Here is a 19607-nt window from a genome sequence, read left to right on the forward strand (position 1 = left end):
AGCCTGCAACATTGGCATTTAATTTCTGATGCTATTCTTTCTCCTCAAAAAAAGCCCTCTGACCTCAATCTCCCTAACCACGATGGGGAGGAACTGTGCTCCTAACCTCTGCGGGGCTGTGTTAATGAATGTTTGCGAGGCACTTTGAGATGAAAGGGTACAAGCTCAAAACTTTATTGCTTTCCAACCACGGCAGGCAATACTCAGATGAGCCTACAAGCTGCACAGTCCTTTCTGCTGTACATCTGTGAAGCAGACTTGAATCAAAAAGCACAATATTTCTGGGTTTAAAAAAAAAAAAAAAAAGAAAAAAAAGATTGAGATTTTGGATTTAAAGTAAATAAATAAATAAAATCCCAAAGTAGTAAGATGGCAGTTGTGGGGGCTTGCCTCTTCTCCTCCATATGAGTCAGGTGTGGGTGGAAGTGCTGAGCAGACCATGCTGGGAGGGGGAAAGGGTGTTGTGCACACTCTGCATCAGCTTGCAGTGTGGCTGTGCCATGCTTCTGAGGGTGCACGTGTGAGGAGGGTGGTGGGTCATGAAGTAGAGAGAAGCAAAAGGGAATGATTTCTTGGGAAATGAGTGGTCTTGGAATGGATTTTTCTCTTTCTCCCTACTCTGAATTTCAAACCTAGGAGCATCAGTATGGGTCAAAAGCTATGTTGTACAAGACCAACAGAAGCAACAGAGTGGTAAATAAAATAGTGAAACTTATCTCTTAACTAGATTTAAGAACATGACAATGTTTCTGCTATGTTTCTTCACTGTGCACCAATACATCGGGTTGCATAACTGGCTAAAGTGCTGGCTGAAGGTAAAATGTGTTTGTGGGTTTTGCCATTAGGAGAAAAAAGAAACATGCCCTACCTGTTTTCTTTGCTACAGGTGAGGAACCAGTCTCACTGTCCTATTTTAAAGGGAAGGTGACACAGAGATGTTAATTACTCATGTAAGAGAACATGTAGGATCTTGGGATGGTGACAGGGACACGACATGGACTCATGTTCTTCTCCAAGCCCCATGCATTAAATACAAACCTATCCCCGCTTCTGTATGGCTTGACTCAGAGATGTGGGCAAAGTCTCTTTGCTTAAGGATTACATTCAATTGCTTTAGGCGAAGGTGAGGGACAGTATTTCACCTTTCTTCTTAACAAACCATTTTGCAAATGCAAACAGGGCTTTCCAGTGATCCTCATAGGAAAGATCCTAAGGTTTGTTTGCTTGAAAGGGACAGAGGACATGAAGAGGAAAGGTCAGGAGTCTTGAAATCTGCTGGGGGAGAATTCCTCCCTTCTGTGGGCAACAGTAGCCCTTTGGCTGTATTCCCAAAAGCTAAGTTAAGGCAGAAGACGCTGGTTTTTAACGCTCTGCAGTCAACAGACTGAGATTTAACTAGGAGCTCAGACTGAGTGCTTCACTCCCTGAGAGATGGTTCAAACGGTGTCCAGGTTAATTATTTAAGGTTAATTTTGGTGAACACAGTCCAGAGCAGCCTGCCAGATTGCCTTCCCGGGACGATTCATGCTTCCAAACTGAGGCTGTAACCCATTCTGGTGTACCATCATCCCTTCCTGCTCTAGTACTTCTTCCATCATAGCTTTCACGTAATACACAGGGCAAGTTGCAAGTCAAATAAGGTTTGGGGAGAAGTTTAAAAAAAGATAAACATGAGAAATCTGTAAGGTAGAGGTAAGTAAAATGATCAGCACTGGGACTGTGTTATCAAGTGTTCCCCAGCATGCGCCTATCTTCACACAATGAAAGAACTAATGATAGTTCAAGGCAATATGGGATGGATGATCTCTTGCAAGAGTCCGTGCTTGGTACTAGACTGCAGAAATGAAGCTACTGGAAAAGACAAAGAATTTGCAAGGTCTGTCCTCAACAAGAATGTCTATGAAAATGTGGGATTTTGGCTGTTTCCCTCTCTGATTTTTTTCAAAATCTGCTGATTCCTCTATGGAAGGATAAGAGAGAGCTAGAAAACATCATAGTGGTTGAATTTCAATGACAAATGAAAAATACCTTTTTACAAGATTTTTAATTAGCAGGAATTTTGTGAGGAAGGACGCAAGTATTGGCAAAGTGATTTGAGGTAATGAGGGCTGAAATGCGCAAACACATTCCCAGTCCCTAAGAAACCAGAGAGGAGTTGATTGTGCTTCTGCAGATTTGCCAAAGCGCAAAACACACTTTAAAGAAACAAAAAGTTTCCTTAGGCGCATTTGCAATGAAAACATCATAATCTTTCTGAAAAAAATCTAAAATTAATTCTATGACCATTTGACTTAACCTCTTAAATACAGTAGTATCACTGTTCCCCAAAAGACTGAAAGAACAGAGAAAATTAAAAAAGACTGACCCCAACATCACCAGGGAAAAAATGATGACTTTTCACCCTGGATCATATTTACATATACTCCAACTGCAGTAATTAGTGGCTTTAAGGACATTTCTGTCCAAAGGCAGTTAGGAGCCACAGCAAAAAGAAACCATCAACATAATTCACCCTATACAAATGACCTGTGCTGTGCGATTCTAGCCAATAAACAAAGTCTTCAGACAGGTTCACATCAGCTTAACTCATGTCCTTCAGCCTTAAAGTATTTTGCACATCTGATCCCTGTACTCCCGTATTCTTAACTGCACAAGCTCAAATAAATCACTTGCTCCACGTTGCAAACTATTCTTATCAAAGAGCTGACCTGGCAGCAACTTGCAAACATTTCTCTTCCAAGTTATATGATAACCAATGTATGGGAACAGTTGTTCCACCACTTCTTCGTCCACCTGACTGTCTACAATACAACCTCAGACTTCATGCTCCTTAACTTCTTTGTCAAATATTTTCCACCAATGCGACGCAGAACTACAACGGTAGTGTGATAATCATAGTCTAGGTGACACGTTTCTGTGTGCCTTTGCCCAGTTTGGAGATGTCAGCCCCAGAAACTGCAGGTAAAAAAAGGTTTTTTGCTTTGGATCACTTCTCCCAGAAAAGTATTCTGAGAATGAATGAGCTCGATGCCGACTGGGATCAGTGGGGACAGCGCAGTGCTGCTTACATCCATGAGTGCAGCATTGATGTAGTTACTTGATTCGCCATCCACGGAGATGAGGAAAGGCAGGCACCGGTCCAAGGGCAACACATCCATGCAGCGGTTCTTGTCATGGTTCCTTGGCAAAAGACCGATGCTGCAATCTTCTGGCCGAACACGCGGTGTCACAATATTGAGAGTCTGTGAAGGGGGGAGAGAAGAAGGGAAAGAAAGACAGAAGCACACTGAGTGTCTTTGAATTTACTTCCAAGAAGCATGCCATCTGCAAAATATGTTTATTTTAAAGGTATTTAGACTAGCAGATCTTTGGGATCCCAGAGAAGGAAAAAGGAGCACTGAGGAGCTTGTTGCTGTTATAACACATTGCTATTTTGTACATCGTCCTGAGGTGTTCTTCTGAAAACCTTAAGCTACAGCAAAAATTGAGGGCTCTATATACCTTCCAACAAATTCCAGCTCCAAAACCCCACAGCAGTTAGATAACATTTCTGTTCTTTCCTAGAGGTTGGAAATAGCTGTCACAGGTACACGTTGCAGCTTTCACCCTGTCACGGAGTGAAACCTCCTCGTGTTTCTACCATCCCTAGGGTGATCCTTCTCCCTCTTCAAGCAGATCCTGAGCAGAAGTACCCTGAGTACTGACCTGGGTTGCCCAGCAGGTCAGACTGGGTTCAAATCCTCTGGTGATTCCTCAGTCAAACTATTGATTTATCTTGACAATGCATATAAAAACTTATGAGAAAATGTTGGGGTTTTTTAATAGGAAAGTCTATTTGTTTCATATATTATTTAGATTGCTACTTTCTTTTTGGTGTGACACATAGGATGCTTCACTTACATAGTCATAACTTATCCCTGGAGTCTTGCTGTCATTCTTTTACTGTTATCTGTCTTTCCCACAGCTTGACAAACTGTATTTCTTTAAATCTAATTTTCTTTTGTGTTATCCATTGTGGACGCCTCCTGACAAACCAATCCAGGTTGGTCAGCAGGGATCAAAAATAGCAAATCAAAGTGCATGCATGTTAACACTGTTGCTTAAGTCGTGGTAGATCAGTGGCTATCTGATGCCATTCTACTTTTACTTGTTATGTGTCCTCTTTCTGAGCAAAGCCCATGCAGTCACACAGTGAACTCCTTTGCAGCCATCAGAGGAACACAGAATATTTAGGGACCAAAAATTCTTATAAAGAGCTTGACTTCTGCTACAGTGAGGTTGTGAATGGAGAAAAGAGGAAGGTCAAACAATCCAAGATGAAATAATGTGTCAAAGTCAAAAATTTGAAATAATACAGTTGCTCTAAATTATGCAGGTTCTACATAAAAGTCCCTTTGTCTGGAGATAGAAAGCAGGTAGTCTGGCTGAGGAAGCAACATGAAATCTCAGATCTCTGACAGTGCAGATAATTAGACAGGTGACTTCTTCGTGATTTTACGCCCTTCCCCTCTCTCCATTGTTTTTGTACTTATTCAGATTACAAAAACTCTCCAGAATGAGCTTTTGCACGTTCACACAACATGTACTGCATGAGAAATACATCCAGCCTTACCTGAGGGCCAGTGGGACCTAAATAATACAAATTGCACCAACAGATCTACAGTTAGATCAACTGGTTCATAAAGATTGCAGCAGAAGATACTATCTTTTGCATTAAATCCAGACAATTAGGACTGAAGAATGCTCTGAGCCAAAATCCTGTAAAAATAGACTCTACAACTAGACAGAGAATGAACCTCTAATGCAAAGTACGGTGGAGCATTCCCTTTCCACAGGAGCTGCCAGCCCCTGGCAGCTCAAAAGAACAAGCACACAGGCGACAAATCTCATCTCATGTCCTGACAAAATAAGCCCAGCAAGTGATGACTTTTTTTCTTAACAGCGTAACATCATTTGATGAAGCTAGGCTTTGGCTCCTTCATGACAAGCGTCCAGAACCAGAAACACTTTTACAGATCTGATATCACTTGATAAAACCAGATCTTTTTAAAATTGAACTGTCATCAGTTGGGATCCACATTCTTTCTCTCACTATACCAACCCTGATGATTCCCTGTAAGGTTTCAGATAAAAAACACACATTCTCCCTTTGCACAGAGAGGGAGGAAAAGAGGCATCTGACTCAGACTGGGGCTCCCAAAAGGCATTCTCTTGCTGCAAAAGATATTTTGTGGGAAAGGGGGTGGGCATTCCTACAATTAAAGGAGAATCTCCAGCTTTTTACTGCTGACTAAGAATAATGGCCTCACAAATAGCAGAAGTCTCTCTCTTTCCCATCAAATTCACCTTGCCCCAAATTTCCCACAATATTATGTTTTTTCCATACATTGATGTTGGCTGAAAATCCTAAAGGGATTTACAGATACATGGGGAGTAAAACTGGAAAACTTAGTTTGGTGTTCTGCAGGGTGCGATCTCTACTTTGCAGGAGGTACAACTGCACAGGGCTCGTGGCTCGTGTGTCCCAAAGCCCATTTATTAGGGTGCGATAAGCAATGGTGATAGTAAAAGGTGGAGGGGGTCCCCATTTCGTTGCTTGTCCCAGGCAAACTGCTCTATGCCAGCACCTGTGAGTTTTACTGCATGTCATTTCAGTTCTCATCACCAGGTACTTGGCAAAACATCTGTAGTGACCTGAGGGATTCAGTTCACTGAAAATCAGTAATAGTGAAAGTAATGCTCACTGAGCTCACTTTCTCCTTTGTATGGAAGGACATCAACAAGTCGATTGTCAAGACTCAGAAACAGCATATGAGCCACAAGAATGGATAATAAGGGACCTTGAGGCATAAACGTTTCCGCATAAATTACAGAAGACAACGAACAACAGAGTATTTGTTGAAATGAGAAGTACGACATTATGTGTGAAAATTAGTACCCTTACTCTACTGAAGTGATGGGGAAATTTTTTCCTTGCCAAAGGCTGAAAAGTCCATGCTCAAAACCAAACCTTGACCCAGCAGTAAACCAACAAAAATCAGCTGAAATCAGACCTTGGCTCAGTGTCCCCCCCATTCTCTGCTCTGTTGGAAATTGTAAAATAACACACAGAAATTGATTAAACACCTTCAAAACACCAACTGCAATGAGGAGGCACATGAAATTACCTGAAACTCATCTTTTATCTGGCTGGAATTGGTCTGTGGATCTAGTCTGCTGATGTTGTAATATATGGACCTGAATTCACAAACTGGAATGGCCGTGTTGCCACAGAGACATGCCTCCAAAATGGCATCATGGACAAATACATACTGCTCCTGCACAGGGGACGGAATAACATATTAAAATCGTTACAGTTCATGAAATATCACATTTTGTTTTTTTTTTTTTTTTCCTTAAATCATGCCCAATATGCATATTTGGCTCTGTTTCATGTGGAGACAAATTACACAGTGTGCTATGTGACAGCTTTGTGAGCATATTTCATCCATCATTGAACGTGAGGCCTCATGTATTCATTTCAAATTTATAAGTAAAATGTGAAGTCGCCACTCTCAGGAATGCTAGGACAAAATGGGGGTGGGCTGAGGAGAAAATCAGGGTGTAAAGCTTTTCTGTTCACAATCATGAGGTAATGGTCAGGAATGGACTGTGCTTTGAACCTGTAACACCAGCAGAAACTACTGTACTAACAGGTCTGCTCCATCTGTCTCTTCAAAACTCTGGACTCCTGGTATTCTGGGTAAAGTTCTTTTCTAGAGCTAAACATGAGAAATCCAACAAAGTTAAAAGCTCTTCTCTGTTCCAGGCTATTGTCCTGTCCCACAGGGGGAAGGCATTGAAGCATGTAGGAAAAACTTGGGTAGCAGGATAATGGTTCCATAGAAGTTTGTGCAGCTGCTGGATGCTACGTGATGGAGCAGCTTGCTTAATCAGCACCCAAAGCTTAAATCAAGGACATTTCATTTGTTTAACTCACAACTGATATAAACTAGGTACTATTCGAGTTTGCAGTATACCTATGAATGAGTCATGAGAAGATTCAGGAGCTAGCTTTTTCCTACTGGGAGAATAAAATTAATCAGCAATGCTAAGACCTAAACTTCAAGGCTTGCCCTCTTGTCTTGGAGGCCCTGCGTAGCTGCCAGTGAATGTGATCTGGTGCACATCTGGTCATGTTTAGCCACCAAAAGTTCTGTATAATCACATCACAGAGGCAGCAAGTGTTGACTTAATGAATTGCTGGGCTCCTGTTTTGCAGAGAAGCTGACAGAAAAGCAGTACATCGTGAGAGAAGACCCGCTGGCACCTACCTCCGTCTGCACCAGATTGACCCTTTGGGATCGCAGCTCTCGCACACAGTTAAATATATCTACCACGCCTTCGTTCTCTGCCATGTCAAGCATTATGTCAATGGCAATAAAGCACCCTGTTCTCCCGGCCCCGGCACTAAAAAAAGAAAAAACAATGAGAGTCTGCATGATCAAGGGACCGTGGAAGGGCAGGGCTTTAAGGAGGAGAAAATAACTGTATCACAGACACAGCTGTCTTCTCTTGGAAGCTGCTTACCTCTCCCCAATGGGCTGATTTTTTGTGCGGAGCTAAATTAGCTTAGGATTTAAGAGAATGAGGTAAAATATTTCTTGAAAGGGAAATGGACGCGGGTAGCGAGAAAAAAGCTTTGTGTTCTTGAACATTAACAAAAAAATTACTCTATGAAAACAATCATTATAATTTTACAGGTCAGTGCAGCTGCACACCTCTCATCACACAGGATGTGGGAGAGCAGCCTCCAGGTTGCAAATAGACACAATTCCAGAAATTGTCTTCCATGGGACTCTAGAAGGCATGCACACGTTTACTCAAGTGGGCATGATAAAAGGGGCTTAGTCCTCCACCTCAAACATTTCTTTTCCCTTTTTAATCCAGAGGAGTCTGGGTCCCGAGGAGGGTGATTTCAAGTTGTGGATTGTAATATCCTAGAGAAAGGAGCTCGAGGCTACTCAAAACCTTGAGTTGAGAGCCCCCCGCTGCTTGCGAGAATTGGACCCTCTACTGCAAAACTGTGTTGTCATTGTGTCCTCCTTCCTTCCTGGGAAAACATCCAAGCTGTTTAGGTGTGAAGGATAGAGAGAGGAGAATGTCTCTTCACATTACTCCAAAGGAAGAAGGAAAACTCAGCTCAAATCAGGGAAACTTCAGTTGCATGAAAATTCCAGCAGAGCCGAAAGCAAGGAGATATGAATGACCATAAATTAATGGACCAGATTAATCAACTGCTGAATAGAGAGAAGATATTTTTCATTTGCAGAATTTTAATGAATAAGTGGCATTTCCTCTCCCTTTATCTCTCAGCTTTTCAGAATTTTAACAAATAGTTATAACATTTCTATATTTAGAGGATCCTGGCACTTCATAAATATCGAACAGTGATATTATCCAGCCAGGCATCGGTAGGGAGAATTTGGTAATTACCACTTAAAGCAAGTCATTAAAATTCAAAAGCAGATAAATAACGGAGAGGAAATGGCATTTATTCATTAAAATGTGAAGGATGAAAAATTTCTCCTTGCTTTCTTGGTGACAATGAATCAGGTTCAGACTCGTTCCAGGGCCAGACTCATGTCATGGCACCAAGGTAGCAAATTCAGGCCCTGAGCTCTGAATGAATTTCCTTCTGCCAGTTCCTCAGGCTTAGCTGTATTTTATTATAGAACTGACTCGTTGCTTGCAAAAAAACCCACACCAAAACATCCCCCCAACCCAAAACTATTTTAAAAAGGTAAGATTTAATTGATTTTCCTTTCCAAAGAGGTTGTGGGATGTATTCCCTCTCTCGTCCTGACCACACTGCATGGCACTTAGAGGTAATTGCCTGCAGATTCATTAGGGGTAAGATTTTGGGATAACCAGCTCTGCTCTCTAGCCTTACGCTCCAGTCAAGTCTCCTTTATAGAACACGTGCCCTGAGCTGTGGCCTGAGCACTGCAGAAGTAGCTGCTACAGACCCAAACTCTGTTTTTGTAGCAATGTCTTTCCTTGCATTTGAAGTCACCTAAGTCTGATGCCAGGCTGTGTGTGCATGCCTGCTCTCCCACCACCAGCAGCATGCCCGATTATACCTCAGACTGTTAGTTCTTCATGGCAGGGACACTCTCCCACACATTCACATAGCGCCTTGCACTGTAGGGCTTTAAGCTCAGTTGGAAGAAAAGAGTGCAGAAGAGCCCTCACCAGTAATGGCAGCAGCCAGGGAGTTAGCAAGCACGTGATGCAATAGTCAGAATTTTCACAGCTGTAAACCAAGCAGTGAGGTTTCCTCAGGCATTCCCCTTTATTTGCTAGCTGGAAGGCACTGGGCAGGTTTTCAGTCTGACATTCCCATTTTAGCTCCTAGGCTTTGAGGAGACCAAGATGCACGACGGCTGGCATCCAGACCCAGGAAGACAGACTAATGGTTCAGATAAGACTACTGATGCTGGTACAAAGCTGAACGGCAGTGCATGTGGGTACAGAAAAGCAAAGTTGCTTTAAAATTCCTTGTCTCTTTGTGGGCATTGTCCCCTCTGCCATGTGAGGTTTGTTGTATGACAACTGGCAGTCCCAGATATTCATCATTTTCCCAGCTCTGCTATGAGCATCTAAGAAAGTATAGGCCACCAGAGAGTGTTCTACATGCAAACGGCCCTCTCTGAACTACTTGCATCATCTCCAACTCATGCCAGCTAAGCTCCAGAGCTGGTTTTCTTTTCTAAAGTGGCAAATTCTACTTTGTTTCCTGGTGAGGCCCACAAATTATACTCTTTAACAAACAAAACATAGTTGATTATTGCCAGATGAGGAAAAAAAAAAAAAGAAAAAGGCTGAAAAAGCTGATGGGGGAAAGGCTCAGACAAAGAGCTTGCATACCTGCAGTGCACAACAATGGGTCCTGCTTCTGGGGGATTGAGAAACTTCACTTGACGAACGAAGCCCAGGAGGCCTGTGGCATAGCAAGGAACCCCATGGTCCGGCCAGCTGGTGAAGTGGAACTGCCGAATCTCTCGGATCTCATGGTAGCCTTTCTGAGGAGACAACACAGCCTCTATTTTTCTTCCATCAGACTTCAAACAGCATATTCTGATCACTGCTCTTTTCCTTCATGCAGAGGGCAAAACAACTCTTTAGCTCTCATCATAGGCAGAAATGTGAGCTATGCCGCTTTCGACTCTGAGAGATTTCAAGCCGAACTCCAGTTTACAAATGAAGTGGGTAATACACAACTGAGGACTATGAAGGTAAATGCCAGCTCCCAATTCAAACCTGTGGTCTTAGAGTTCAAACCCAGCTGATTAGGAACTTTACAGGGTGACTTCAGCCCCAGCACACTATGGCTGCATTTATCCAGCCTCCTTTGGTGTAGCTGCCATAAACCACCAAGAAGTCATTCTTAAACCCTTCCTGAGGCATTGAAGCAACAGCCTGGGGAATGAACTTCTAGGAAGCTGGCATGCCCCAGGCAATGGTAGATTTTCTGCCATCACCTACCAAAAAATCTAAGTTTGAGCTTACAGCTGGTGGTGAAAAGGGCAGAAACTGGTACCCAGACCCATCACTTGGCTTTTCTGGTGAGACCAAGTTATTGGTACATGAAAATTGACACCACTTGTATATGGCCTGCAAAGGGTAACACAGAAGTGTCAGCTAGCTGTGACATTTTGCGTACAGGAAATGTAGGTGGAATCCAGCAGCAGGCCCTCTAACCTGTCAAGATTTTGGCAGTAGCTTTTCTTACCAAGTTTTTCAGTGATTTAATGTAATATGGAGCTTATGTATTAGAAAAAAATGTTCCTAGAGTGGCTGAAGTTCATTTAGCAGGAATTTTTGAAAAGCTTTAAAACCACATACTGAGTGCTTGAAGAGTACTTTGGACAGACCTGGAATGCTCTGACACTTAACACTTCCGATTTTGAATTACAAGTAACAAAAATCTTCCAAATCCTGCCAATCTGGGGACAATTTTTATACTCTCGCCTTTATTATATTTTTATTTCTGCTGAAAGGGGACCCTACCTGGCATCCAGTTTAACTGATACCTTTTTTCATTCGTAATTTGCCACTGTGAAACACGACAGTTATTATTCCATCAACTATCTGCTGCCTTTTGGATGCACTTAAACTTCATGCACTGTGGATTCTACTTTTGTGGCTACATCAAGATGTTCATGTAAAATAATTAGTCCAAAATTGGAATCTCTGTCAAAAATTTAGGTTTTTGAAGTGAAACCTGTCCAAATACTAACAGCTTCCATCTTCAAGAGCATTCTGGATAAGTTTCCCAGAGTTCACATTTTGAACGCAAATGAAGTGTTGTATCAAAATTTCAGCTGACTAAAGATTTCCTTACCTTTTGAACAGTAAATGTGCGTATGACATACTCTGCCAATGGTTCTGTCTCAATTAATGTGACTTTAATATCTCCATAGACCTCTGTGTCATCTGGCCAGTATCGAACACACTTTACCTGGGGGGAAAAAAGAAAATATTGAGAGGAACTAGCTCAAGTTGAGTCAGAGCTGACCTACATTTTATTCCACTTTCAAGCTGAAACTAATGCAAATTGGGCTTTCTTCTGATGTACAGACCTTGTCAAAATTAACTGTATAAAGTAGATCAAACTTCCTTTACAATATATAGAAACCACAGGGAGGATTTGTTTTATGCTTCCTGTGTTGTGAATACAAATGAAAAAGATGCATTTAGCTCTTCTTCTTTAAGATAGTCCTCCTTAAATTTCCATACATGACCCGACCATATATCAGGTTTACAGAATATCTGGCAGTCACTACCACCATCTCCTCGGAGAAAAATCTGTGCTCTTGCTATTGCTACTGTAATTCTGAACTCTGTTTAGTCAAAGAATTTCAGTTCACAGGGATTGTGAGATACTTGTTGATACATTAAATTTGTTTTACTCTAAGCTTTCCTTATCAGATGTGGACACAAATTTGACATTTTACCAGCTGTGACAGGTCTCAGCTAAGGCTCAGGAAAGAAATCTCCTGATCACGTAAACATATTCCAAGCTTAGCCACTTCTAGAGCCATGTGCAAAACTAATAGTAGAAATTAAAGCCAAGGCTGTGAAGCTCTAGAAGGGATATTTAGGCTAACAAAGACTATCAGGTTATTAAATGCTCTAGCATGAAAGGGTGGAACACACTGAAAAGCTGAAGCAATTAGCTTCTGAGAAGCAGTTTTCATGTTCCAGTTCCAGTCATAATTGGAAGGGGTTTTATAAATATTAAATATGATTAATGTAGGTTTGTTGGGGTTTTTTTACACAGAGGCATTTATTTCAAACTGAAGTGTCAGTAGAAGATAAAGTAGAATAAATAACAATAAATGAACAGAACCAGCTGGCATTCAACCATGAGATCTAAAGAAAATCAAATACAAAGCAGCTGAATTGCTAATGGCTGTGAGTAAACTATCATTCAAATTTTTCTTAGTGCCAAAGGAATGGAAGGTGACCAACATCAGGACAACATTTTTAAGAGCTCCAGTTTCTGGTTGAGAATGTCTCTAAAACAAAGACCACCAGGAGTGGGAAGAATATACTGGGGAAAGCCTCCCAGACATGCCTTTTTTTATTCCCTGAAGTCTAGTCTGTATCTTTTTGAGTTATTCATATTTGCTCCCATCATGGGCTTTGACAACTGCCTTGTGCTGACACAGGGACTCCTGGTTCATCTGAGTCCAGGAGAGTGAAGCGGTGGGTGTTGAGGAGGCCAACACTGCTGGGCAGCCCCAGGATCCAGCTGTGCACAGTCCTGTACCCCCACACAATAGTGATCTTCTGAAGTGACTGGAACTCCAGGCTTTGAACTGTCATTTAAAGAGCTCTTTGGATAGAGACCAGTCACACGTTCTCACCCTTCTGGATTTTTGTGGGTAGAAAAGTATTCAAATTATACAGATAGAGATAAAGAATAATTATTACAGAATTACATTTTTCCTTCTGTATTGAAAAAGGAGACAGCTTCTCAGCTAGCATAAATTTGTGTAACGCTGCTAAAGCCGAGACTTACACCAGGAACATGATCCTTATTAGTCTAGAAGCAAAGTAGCCAAGTATTACAAAATCTAGCATTTTAGAGAAAAACCCAGAGTGGCTTAATTCATTCCCTTAGTACAGTAAGCAAAAGGCACTTCACTTGTTGAGCTTGCCTGAACAGCAGCACCCAGCAATGGTTTGGCTTTACATGTTGGGAAAGTGGTACCCTTACCCTGCCCACTTCCACCAAATTGGTGACCATGACAACACTTGCAGAGTTTTCTTGCCAAATCATTCTCCAGAAGTCCTTCACTGTCTCTTGCATTGGCCCTGGGGCAGGAGAAAAGACAAAAGGAGATCTTAAAAGAGTGTATCAAATGCCAACAAATTTTTCAGCTGTTCCTCAGCCATTGCCCTGCTCCCACAGGATCCTACTTCTCCCTTTCAGAGCATCCCTCTGCGATTCAGGGTTACAGACACAGAAGAGCCTGGAGCTGAGAGATCAGACACCTCATCCTTTCTCGCAGAGGGTATTTAAGGTTCCAGCACCCTGGAAAGAGAGGTGATGGCTGTAGTGTAAATAGTGGAGATAGCTCAGTGGGTAAGCATGTGTAAGTGATGGGACATGGATGCATCCTATAGTGAGTGTGTAATTAAGGCTGTATTGAAATCTGTACCTGATGCACCACTAAAATTCCTCCATTTCACATTTTAATATTTTTTAATTATGAAGGAGGAAGGAAACATGCAGAAATTACCCTTTTCCTGAAGTTTCCCCAGAGAGAAAATTTTCAGGTTCCAACAGCCAAACAGCCAGTACTCACAAGAGTTTTATTAGAGTAGAGCCTCCCTCTGACCTTGTTTCCTTCCTCTCTTCTACACTGTAGATGAAATCCTCCCTTTCACTCACTCTGCCCATACTCCATCCTCCATGTTCCCTGCCTTGCTGCATTCCCTGTACCCGTACATCCTCAAGTGCCATTTTTATTCTAATATGTTTCTTTACTCTTTCAACAGGTACAAGCCAGCAATGAAGTCATAAAGCAGAATTTAAGAACAGAGTCATTTCTGTGAACATCCCTTTTGCAGGTAAGGAATGCACAAAAATGAGGACAAATAATGGTAGAGGAAGTGGTCATGGCATAAGAGTTTGGCCAGCGATGCAGGAAAACAGCATCCTAGTATAAAGAACAGGAGTAGGGAGGTTTGTCATCTAACATGGATAGCCCTCAGCATTGAATTGTGTTGGTTTTTCCTTTTTTTTTTTTTTCCTCCCTAAAGGGACATGAAACTCATCAACTAGCTTACAGAAGGTGGTGTTCAAATGCATTTCCTACTAGTTCCCACTAACCAAAAGTTCATCAGTCACAGGCTTATTCATACTGCTCTCCTCAAGCAATTTCACTCCAAAAGGCAAACCCAAGCTCCGTAAAGTCCCTTTTAGTTCTAATCTCATACTTCATGCACAACAGACACATTATAGATTGTACTGCCACCTCTAAGTCTGCAGCATTTTTTATTCCTGTAGCTCAAGTTTTGCATTTGAGTGCATTGAATGCATTTTGCTCTTGGAACATCCTATACCCTATATCCTTCCCTTTTGTGCCCCTGTAGCAAGTTTTCAGATGTTCCCCGAAACAGAAGATGTCACCCTATAAATAGCTCTTACAACAGTTTAAAGCAGCAGTGGTTTTACAAATACTTAGACATACAAGAATGAACTTGCCTTGAGTTGCAATGTAATGGCGAGGCCGGTGGTATCCCTGGAAAAGAAGAAAGTATGTGTCAGTCTGTGAGATGACAGTTCAGACAAAGCACACCATTTGTATGTATTTCATACCTTCCAGGTACCAACAGCTGCTGCACTCTTAACAGTGTACTAACACTGGTTATCGAATGAGTGAACATAGGCAGCCAGGTTGCCCTCTGATATTTTAAGTGATAGCATCTTGCTCAGGCTGAATAATAAGATCTCATTATGCCAAAGAGAAAACAGGAATGGGGCAGTTTTCACTATTTCCTTGAAGAAACACGAGTTCTGTCACTGACCTGTGGGCAACTCTGAAAACTAATAGGCAAAAAGTTGCACCTTCTTGTCTGAAAAAAAAGAAAGGTGTGCATTTGCCTCTGTATGAAAATGCTGCATATCAGTCTTATGTAACTTTATTAGGTGTCTATTTCATCCCTTAAAGAAACTCTTCTGAACGTTGTCATGTTCCTAAGAATTAGGAGTTGCATACAAGAAAAGCATGTTCATTTGATCATTCTGTGTGTGCGAGGGAGGCTGCTTTTTGATTGTTATTTTATAACAGTAAAAAAAATATGCCAATCTATTTACACGCCTTCTGCACTGCAACTTTCTAAGAAGTTGGTAACCGTCTCAGAGATCTACTAATGCTATTGTGAGGGGCTGATACTGATTTCTGCATACGTCATTTAGCCCACACTCCACTTATGTTGGCGGATCTGTCAAACATAGGAAATCTCCATCTGTCCAGATTGGTCAGACAGAATAAACTGGAGACCGAGAACCTTCTCCCTGTCACAACACGATGTTTGTATAACGTTCAGCTGTCATTCATATCAGATCAACAGTCTGTCCCTATGTAAGATGCACCAAAGTCATAAGCAACTTGTCAGCAGGAGTGTTTGTCATAGCGGGGATGTCCAGGAGCCTTACGTCGATGTAATTGGCGTTTATGTAGTCAGAGTGAGGGTCCCCATCCAGCAGTTGCAATCTCACTCTTGAATGATCATCTGAAAGAAGGAAAGAAAAAAAAGTGACAGTAACAATAAAGAGGACTTTGTAAGTTCTTCACTTTATCTGCTGATTTCTGCAAGTAGGTAACTGAATACTTACAATAGAAAATGAAAGAATATCACATATATTCCTCCTCCTACAAGCCCTTTCTTTTGTGTCTAAGATGTAACATGTAGATCTTTAGGTTACTGTTCATTCATACACTGTGTTCATTATATTCACTGCTGTCACCATAACCCTTATAGAGCTTTTACACAGACCACAAATGTTGCTTGGCTGGAGGGTCTCAGGACAGATCTTTGCAGGATGGATCTCCATTACAAAAGCCATCTTCACGCTTGGAAGTAACAGCCTCCCTTGGCTTCATCTGACCTACGGAAACTGAGGCAAGAGCTAAAACTGTCCACATCAGGATAAAAATAAATAGGTCACGACAGATAAAAGATTAAGGAGTGTAAAATGGCAAATGAAAACCTGCAAATGAGAAATGAGGCAACCCAGAAACCTGAAAGGAAATACCAAAGGAAATCAAAGCAATGTTCCTTTGTGCAACCTAAAGAACTCACAGCAGCATCAAGGCAGTGCTAAGAAAACCCAAAATTAGAAACGTTCATGTTTTTCAGGACGTTCAAAGTTACTTTAGATAAGGCAATAAAATAACAGATATCAAACTTTCCATCTCCCAGCACGCTCTACAGTTCGGACGCAGAAAGGAACTACCCCAGCGGGCAGATTATGTCATGATTTTCCACCAAGGGAATATTTTGATCTTTCTTTGGAACAGCTGGTGCTGGGCTCTGTCACAGGAGATGCTCCACGAGCTGGGCTGTTGAGCTGATTTGGTCTGGCAATCCCAGCACTGGAATGCAATTAATTGCTGAACTGCTATCTAAGGGCCAGTTGCTTGGCAAAGGCTACTGGGCTACAGAGGTCACTGCTGGGCATACTGGGATCATTTTTAAAGGATTTTTTAAAGAAGCATAATATGGAGTCCATTAAGTTTATTTCCTCTCTACCAGCTCTGTAGACCCTAGCTCTCAGTCAGTAAAGCATTAATGTTTAGAAGCACTTTGCAAAATAGAGGCCTAAGCATGATTTACATTGAATTAAAAAGAATCATAGCAATGAAACATAAAAATACGAGGTGTGATTCTGCAGTAACTCAGTCAAAAAGTCATCACTTAATTAAATGTAGAATCGGATAATAATTGTGAAGACAGATGTGAATGCAGTTCTGAAAACCAAGATCTGGATATATATTAGTCCTTTAGTTAGGTAAAGCAATGATTCTCACACTCTGTTCATTCTTTGAGTGAGATTTTCACACCCAAAAGATACAACCACATTGCTGTACCAAATCCCATATTTGCAGTCAGAAATATTACGCAGGTGAATCCATCAAAAGCTCTCTTATATTTGTATTAATAAATATAACCTTTGTAGATGCAGTGGAAGCAGGTATATTTCTCAGAGTGCTGATGTTGTGCCCATCTCTAGACAATTACCTGCACCCAAGGCAACTGCACTAGGAGTTGCAGTAAATCATGTGGTTAGACAGACAACAACAGAATTTATACTTAGAGCAATTCACAAAGACAGACAAAGAGCTGATTAAACCGGACATCTAGATGAAATACACAGAATCTCCTGTAGACAATTTCACACTTGCAATTCAAGGCAGCAAACTAAGCTAGTTAAGAATCACACAGAGCAAAAGCAAAGCAAAAACCCCTAGAGCTAATGGCCGGGAGAGGAACATTTACTAACTCCTCTTGTGATGCCACAATATAACAATGTTATGAAAGTCTTAACTTACTGCAACAACAGAACTAAAAAGTGATGAGACAAAAAATGACCCTAATGGCAGGTGAAAAGAATCTCAGGTTGATTTTTTAAGTGTGACAAAGACACTGTCTACGCACAGTGTGTAGCTGAAGTGCTCTGAATAGCCCTCCAGGAAGAACCTGCCTCTCTTCATTTAATAGAACCAAACCCCAAAATTAAGTTTCAGCTCTTTCAGCCACTCTTTAGTTCAAAACTTAAAACAGACAGGATGAAAACCTCCTGAGGGAGCAAGATGTGAAAGACCCAAGATGGAGATTGCAGAAGAGGTCTAGGCATTTAAGACAATTACGGATAAAGAAAAGATGCTCTGTAGCTGTAAAAAGTGTTGATGCTTTTTTTCCCTTTAGCCTAAGTACGGTTATTCTGTCTGTGTAGAACAGTAACAGATGAAGAAAGGACCACTGGAAATTAATGATATTTTTTAAAAAGGAGACATTCGGGTTTAGGTCCAATTATAATTTGGGACCAAATGAAAAATACTTATAGTTGAACTTTGCTTCAGGAGGACAGAATTCACAATATTTCATTGCATATTTTACAAAAATGAGATTAATTCCTGTGGGAGATTTATTTCTCTTATGAATGTGAGCAGTGCAGCAGAAAAAAAAAAATCTGTGTACAGGGTAAGCACCCTAAATATTAATGATGTCTTAATGGTGCCTTTAATCTTGTTCATAAGTTTAGGAGCACAGCCTGAATAAAAGTTCATGAAATAACTTACCTTGTAAATCCCTTTTTTCCCCCAAATATAGAAATTTATTTAGCTTTTTTTTTAAATTGAAAGGGGCAAAAACTAATGCAATTTATTATGCTACTAACAGTAATGATCTTGTACTTAGTTTTTTTCATCTACAGACTTTAAAGAACTTTTTAAAGAACAGCAAATGTTTTCACTATATATTCTCCCACGGGTCAGAATTCTGATTTTGCATCCTTTCCACTGGGCTACGCTAGCCAGGGAGACTACATATTTGGCACACTGAAATGAAAGTGTCACTCAACTCTTCTGTAAATTTATCAGAAATCATATCACCATGTCACAAATGGATTATAAGAAACTTCAAAAATGGAGGGAGAAGCAGGAGAAAAATTGCATTCAGTACTGCAAAAAATGGAAATATACTTTAACAAATGTATAAATGATTTTATTTCTCCCTGTTTACTAAAGCCTGTATGCAAGTTAGCAGAACTCTAAATTTGTATGAAGAGTACTTTGACTGAAAATTGGTCTTAAAACAGATTTAAAAAATGACAAGAATTTCACTGAAAAGCACTGTGCTTCCATTTTAGCACAAAAACGTTATCACTTCAAACTTCTGTCAAAATTCCCATTAGTGATCATTTGAAATATCATTGCAATTTTTCCACATCTCATTCTGGCACCAGCACTGGATTAATCTCCCACAACTTTCGCCATCTAAATATTATGCAGCTAGTCTAAACTGGCTGTCAAGGTTCCCCACATAGTCAATGGAGAAATGCAGACATCTTTTGAGAGGGTTCAATCCAGCTCTGGTACGAAAGGATGATTTGTGCTCCCAAGGCACGCTGTCCTCTCCTTTCTTTCCCCACTAATCCTGGACTGTGCCTTGAGAACTGGGTAACAGCGAGGGGTGATGTATCCCACCCTCTCAGGATCACATACCGTGGACACTGCACAGACAAGCGAGTTTAGGCACTACAAAAGAAACCATGGAATAAAAATGCTTGGAGGGTGAAAGACTTCTCTTTCTAAATCCAATACTGTTTTGTTGGGGTTTTTTTAATTTTACGCATTATCCCTGCCCACGGCCAAGAAATACACTCCACCTGAGTTTCAGCTGAGAGCTCTGTTAATCTCTGTTGCTCGTCTCTTCCACCACAAAATTCACTGATTAATTCAGAGTCTTCCAGCCCGAAGCATATGGTAGTCAGAGCATGAAGGAAACAAAGCAAATTTCTCTACTGTCTTTTGCCATCAACTCAA

The 19607-nt window shown here is 41.1% G+C and overlaps 1 protein-coding gene across 9 annotated transcripts in view; it reads right to left on the reverse strand.

Moving 5' to 3' along the window:
• The window catches only part of PTPRT (protein tyrosine phosphatase receptor type T), a 473479-nt gene that overhangs the window by 15557 nt on the left and 438315 nt on the right, over positions 1-19607 (reverse strand). For all 9 annotated transcript variants that reach the window (XR_012631402.1, XR_012631400.1, XR_012631401.1 and 6 more), the window contains 8 exons: positions 15716-15792; positions 14762-14798; positions 13268-13365; positions 11387-11503; positions 9910-10064; positions 7314-7449; positions 6168-6317; positions 3069-3242 (listed from right to left, as the gene is read on the reverse strand). Coding sequence is in view for 6 of the 9 variants with exons in the window: in XM_074888115.1 (XP_074744216.1) it covers positions 3069-3242; positions 6168-6317; positions 7314-7449; positions 9910-10064; positions 11387-11503; positions 13268-13365; positions 14762-14798; positions 15716-15792 (944 nt within the window). In the remaining 3 variants the exon portion in view is untranslated. The remainder of the gene's footprint in view (positions 1-3068; positions 3243-6167; positions 6318-7313; positions 7450-9909; positions 10065-11386; positions 11504-13267; positions 13366-14761; positions 14799-15715; positions 15793-19607) is intronic.

This window comes from Strix uralensis, chromosome 18, assembly GCF_047716275.1.
Source record: "Strix uralensis isolate ZFMK-TIS-50842 chromosome 18, bStrUra1, whole genome shotgun sequence".
In the NCBI taxonomy this organism is placed as follows: Eukaryota; Metazoa; Chordata; class Aves; order Strigiformes; family Strigidae; genus Strix; species Strix uralensis.